Here is a 5,619-nt window from a genome sequence, read left to right on the forward strand (position 1 = left end):
CACAGCTGCCACTGCAGACGGTTTGCCGTCCCTCCCACCCCTCCCCTCCACTCGCATGACCCCTTTACCTTTTTTTTTGTGTCCCATCCTCCATCCGTCTATCGAGCCGTCGCCGTCGTCTCCCTCATTGCGTCCTTCCGCCGGCTACTCCACCGGATCGGGGTAAAAGTGAAAAGGAGTCGGTGCTGCGTGCAGTGTGTCGGGGGCACTAAGGTCCTTGGCCGTTGGCGGCGTGGCGCGGCGTGGCCGCCAGGTGCAGGGCGCTCAGGCAGGAGGGCCACGTGCTGGAGGGGTGCCGGGCCGGGACGAGCCGGGCGGGCCGGGCAGGCCTCAAGGACGCTGGTCTTTGTGATGGTAATGGTGTCTGGGGCCTTGGCCGGCCCGGCCCGCCGCCGCGCTGCACCGGCCGCCCCGCATGTAATTGCTCGTCTGCTCTTGCACCTGGACAAGGAGGGCGTCGTGCGCCTCGCGTGTGTGTGAGTGACACTGCAGCAGCAGCAGCAGAGCGCGCGCGCCCTCACCGCGTGTCGCCCGGAAGTCAGTCGCCCTCCCGTCCGTCCGTCCGTTGCCACCACCACCGGAAGCAGACGGGTCGTTCGGTTGGGCGGTGGGGTCGGTCGTCTGGACCGATGAGTCGCGCATCCGCCGGTGCAGTCCCGCCCCGCCCTGCCCCGCCCTCCGTGTGAGCTGCATGCTGCACTGGACCGCCGCCGCCCTGGCCCTGGCTGGGCCGTATCCTTGTGGCTTGGCCGCGCCCTCCGCCGCCCGGCCCCGGCCCGCCTCGGCGGAGACAGTACGGAGGAGAGTGACCCACTTTCCTACACCGGGCCGAGGGGGCCCGTGAGGGACTGCCCGCCCCGCCGAGCCCTGCCGCGCCGCGCGAAGAAAGAGAATTATTTTGATGGATGGCCCCGTGATTTACAAAAGAGCCTTGCCTATTGGCGGCAAGGCCCTGCAATTAGCCCCCAATTGGCACGGCGATGCCGCCGCCGAGGTGTCCGTCTGTCCGACCGTCTGCCGCCGTCACCTTGTCGTCTGTCTGTCACTAACGCCGCCCTTCTTCTCTCTGTTTTGCAGCCGTGAGATTCGGGCGCGTCCCCAAGCGGGAGAAGGCGCGCATCCTGGCCGCCATGCAGCAGAGCTCCAACTCGCGCTCCGCCGAGAAGGCCGTCGCCGCCGAGCTGGAGGACGAGTCGGCCCTCTTCAGCACGGTGGTGCGCGCGCACCTCGACACGTGCGACTTCACCCGCGACAAGGTGGAGCCCATGCTGGTGCGCGCCCGGGAGCAGCCCTCGTACACCGCCTGCCCGCCCACCCTGGTAAGTGTCTCTTCCCTTTCTTTCTTCTTCTTCTTGACCCATTCCATAGTCCTCCCCTCTGGAGTTCAGAAACCACCTGGACTTTGAGGGGGATCCAAATATTATGGAGTCCCAAACGGATCAGGACTGTCATCGGAGTCCATGGAGACCCCATGGTATTTTTACCCCAGGGTACAAATATCATGGTGTCCACGGTCCACGTCTTACCATCCCGATCCTTTTAGGGACATCATACTTTTTGATCCCCCCTCGAAAGACCACACGTGGTTTCTGAACAGCCCCCGCGACTGGACGGGACGCAACTCGGGCGTTGTTGGGAGTGTCGAGCCGAGCTCGTCGGGATGGTTCGAACCTGCGCGTGCGAGCGGGAGCGGCGGCGGCGTCAAGGCCGCATGATAAGACCGAGAGGGGCGGGGGGTGATAACCGAGCCGCAGAATTTCCTCCCGTGTTTGCCGCCTGCTGCGGTTCGGGGAAGGCAAACACTCGCGGGGCCGGGGGGTCGTGCTCGAGGGCTCTGAGTCAGTGTACAGCAGCGTGAGCGAGATAGAGCGCGCGCGCGTGTGTCAGTGTGTGTATGTGTTCCAAGTGTGCGTTGTTGCACAGTCTTTGGCGAGGCGGAAATGCCGAAGGCCACAGAGTATGTGCGAGAGAGAGGCCGCCGCGCCGGTCGAGTGACACGCTTCTCATCTTTCTGCCGGCAATGCCCTCCCGGCCGCCGGTCACACACTTCCGTTGGGCTCGCCGGGGTCCCCCTGGGCCCCCTCCTGGCTGGTCTGGCTGCCCCCGTGCCCGTCCGCCCCGCGCCCCGCCGGCGACGGGTCGCGTCCGCGTCGGGCGGTCGCTAACGGCACTTCTACGCGTGTCAGGCGGGGCGCGGGCAAGGCCGCGCCGCGGCGCTTTGCTCGCGCGGCTCGCGCTGCCTGCTCGTCGCGGAGCCAAGCGAAATAAAACACCTTTCTCTCTCATCGAGGCTACCTGGGATAGAAATAGACCGGCCTGCCGCCTCCTGGCGGGGCGTGCCGCGGCGGCACCTCGCGACTCCTCTTCGGCGGGCGTGGCGCCGGCGTGGCGCGGGCGTGGCGCCACCGCCGTCCTGCAGAGGGTGCCGAAGGGGGAGAGAACCGCGGCGATAACGAGCAAGGCAAGGAAGCACGTGCGTTTGGGCGCGCAGCGGCGGCTGCAGCGGCTGCAGCGTTTCTCCCCGACCTTGGCCCCCCTCTCTCGCTCGCGCTCACTTTCGTTTTCCACGCGAGCCCGCCCGCCCGTCCAGTCCGGTCCACTCCAGCCCCGGCCACTTTCTTTTCCCTCTCCATACTAGCTCTGTCCGCCCGGCTTTACTGACGGCCCCCTTGTCTCTCTCGTTGCAGACGTGCCCGCTGAACCCCAACCCTGTGCCGCTGTCCGGCCAGCAGGAGCTGCTCCAGGACTTCAGCAAGCGGTTCTCGCCCGCCATCCGCGGCGTGGTCGAGTTCGCCAAGAAGCTCCCCGGCTTCCTCCACCTGGCGCAGGACGACCAGGTCACGCTGCTCAAGGCGGGCGTGTTCGAGGTGCTGCTCGTGCGGCTGGCCTGCCTCTTCGACAGCCACACCAACTCCATGGTCTGCCTCAACGGCCAGGTGCTCAAGCGGGAGAGCGTGCACAACTCCAGCAACGCGCGCTTCCTCATGGACTCCATGTTCGACTTCGCCGACCGGCTCAACGCTCTCCGGCTGTCGGACGCGGAGATCGCCCTCTTCTGCTCCATCGTGGTCGTGGCCCCGGACAGGCCCGGGCTGCGCAACACGGAGCTCGTCGAGAGGATGCACTTGAAGCTCAAGCAGGCCCTGCAGGTGGTCGTCAGTCAAAACCACCCGGGCCAGATGTCCATCGTGCACGACCTGATGAAGAAGGTGCCCGACCTTCGCACGCTCAACACCCTGCACTCGGAGAAGCTGCTCGCCTTCAAGATGACCGAGCAGCAGCAGCAGCTCAACAGCCACAGCCAGCACAACGGCAGCATGTGGGGCATGATGTGCGGCGAGGCTGACGACTCCAGCAAGTCCCCCGCCGGATCGTCATCCTGGTCCTCCGCCTCCGACGTCACCATGGATGAGGTCGTGAAGAGCCCCCTTGGGTCCGTCTCCAGCTCAGAGTCAGTCTGCTCTGGGGAGGTGGCGTCCCTCACGGACAGCCCCTACCCCGCTAGTCACCACGGCAGCCACCATAGCCACCACAGCCACCACCACAGCAGTCACGCCTCGTCAGCGCCCCTGCTGGCCGCCACCCTCGCCGGCACCCTGGGCGCCTCCGGCTGCCCCATGCGCCACCGCGCCAACTCCGGCTCCACCTCTGGGGACGACGACCCCCAGCACCACGCCATGTCGCTGTCCGCGGCGCTCGCGTCCGGCCGGCCGCTGGTGCAGCCCCATCACCGGTTCCCCCGGAAGTTGGACTCGCCCAGCGACTCGGGCATCGAGTCTGGAACTGAGAAGCTAGACAAACTGGGCGCGCACTCCGCACCCACGTCTGTCTGCTCGTCGCCCAGGTCGTCGCTCGAGGACAAGGACGAGCACTCCCACCCCAGCCACGTTGAGGACATGCCCGTCCTCAAGAGGGTGCTGCAGGCGCCGCCGCTGTGCGATACCAACTCGCTCATGGACGAGGCCTACAAGCCCCACAAGAAGTTCCGCGCGCTGCGGCACAAGGACTCGGCCGAGGCCGAGCCCATGGTGGTGGCCTCGCCGTCGCCCGCGCCGGTTCACGTGGCGGCCCCCGCGCCGCCCAGCCACACCTCCTCCCTGTCCAGCACGCACTCGACGCTGGCCAGGAGCCTCATGGAGGGGCCCCGCATGACCGCGGAGCAGCTCAAGCGGACCGACATCATCCACAACTACATCATGGCGGGCCACGGCGACTACCCCCACCACTACATTCCCCCGGCGACACAGCGGTGGCAGCCCTCCGCGTCGGCCACCTCCGGCGTCATCACCTCGGCGGCCTCGGCCTCGGCCTCCACGTCGCCCTACCCCTACTCGACGCTCGCCCCCAACTCGACGAGCAGTCCGTCACCACCACCCTCCCAGCCCGGCTCCGAGCTGTCCAGGATATACCTGAGCAGGAGTCCCGCCTGCTCGCCGTCGTCCACCGGGCACGGCGCGCACGCCTCGCACCTCACCGCCGCCCTCGCCGGGCACTCCCCCAAGCTGGTCGAGCTGCAGGTCGGCATCGCGGCAAACTCGCAGCCCCTCAACCTGTCCAAGAAGTCCCCCTCCCCCTCGCCGAGGCCGCTGTCAGCGCCGCAGCCCGCGCCCCATAAAGTGGTGTCGTTAGAAGCCTAGACTCTTACTTTACCTTCAGGCGGGGCGGGGCGGCCTGAACGACTGCTAAGTGTGAATAGTACAAAGCCAACCACAGTGGTACAAACAGTCCATTCGCTCGGCGAGTGGAGGCGGCGCCTCGACCGGACCTTAGTGACGGGGCGCTGATATCACTGATCACTCTTCGAAGGTGCCACTTTAAAACTGTATTAAGAACCAAATAATTTATTACTTCTTAATTCTATTGTGTGTTGTAAGTCTATGTATAGTGTTGCTGTGTTGTGAGCCGGATTCTCGTCTGGTCTCGTATAGCATCAATCCTAAATAATATTCATTATATGTGATATATTTCATTGTAGGAAGTGCATTTTTTTTTATTTGTGTAAAGTTTGTTGAGTCTATTGTACATCTTTTTTTTCGAATTTGTAAAGAGAATTCATTTAATGTTAATTTTTCTTCTCCTTCTGTACATGCATATAAGAAAGGTGTTAGATTAAAACGAAAACCAACCTCAACGAATGTCTGAGGAAAATTGAGACTGAGGGAAGTCAACGGCACCCGGAAGTGAAAACAAATGTCGTGGATGCTGTATCGTATGTACTTGTAGTGTGTTAGGCGTCTGTATCAATGTCTAGTTCTTAGTCAATCACCCCAATCACTGCTCCAATTATTTAATTTATCTATTCAATTATCTAAACTCCGATGGCCGTGACTTCCTACGTATCTTGAGCCACACTTGGGCATGGCTCTTGTGTGGTTCTGTAATTTGTTGTTGTTTTATATAAAAAATACCTGCAATATTAGATGCAATGCATATTTAGTACGTTTGACACGGTCGGCGATCCCATCATTAGTAGAGAGGCTAAATAATTTTGTTTCATCTTTTCTAAGAAAAGTTACTGACATACGAAATTTACCCTCCCTTTCTTACCTTACCATCGTAGTCTTAACCATTTTTGTCAGGCATTGTAATGGAATAAGCAAATTTTTTTGTCGCATTTAT

General features: G+C 62.2%; 1 protein-coding gene across 1 annotated transcript in view; it reads left to right on the top strand.

Moving 5' to 3' along the window:
• The window catches only part of LOC113204691 (nuclear hormone receptor E75), a 12,772-nt gene extending 7,153 nt beyond the window's left edge, over positions 1-5,619 (top strand). Inside the window, exons 2-3 of the mRNA XM_052272128.1 lie at positions 1,078-1,319; positions 2,688-5,619. Of these exons, the coding sequence (XP_052128088.1) occupies positions 1,078-1,319; positions 2,688-4,637 (2,192 nt within the window). The 3' untranslated portion in view covers positions 4,638-5,619. The remainder of the gene's footprint in view (positions 1-1,077; positions 1,320-2,687) is intronic.

The sequence above is a fragment of the Frankliniella occidentalis genome, unplaced genomic scaffold (genome assembly GCF_000697945.3).
Source record: "Frankliniella occidentalis isolate FOCC.00 unplaced genomic scaffold, Focc_3.1 Scaffold188, whole genome shotgun sequence".
NCBI lineage: Eukaryota > Metazoa > Arthropoda > Insecta > Thysanoptera > Thripidae > Frankliniella > Frankliniella occidentalis.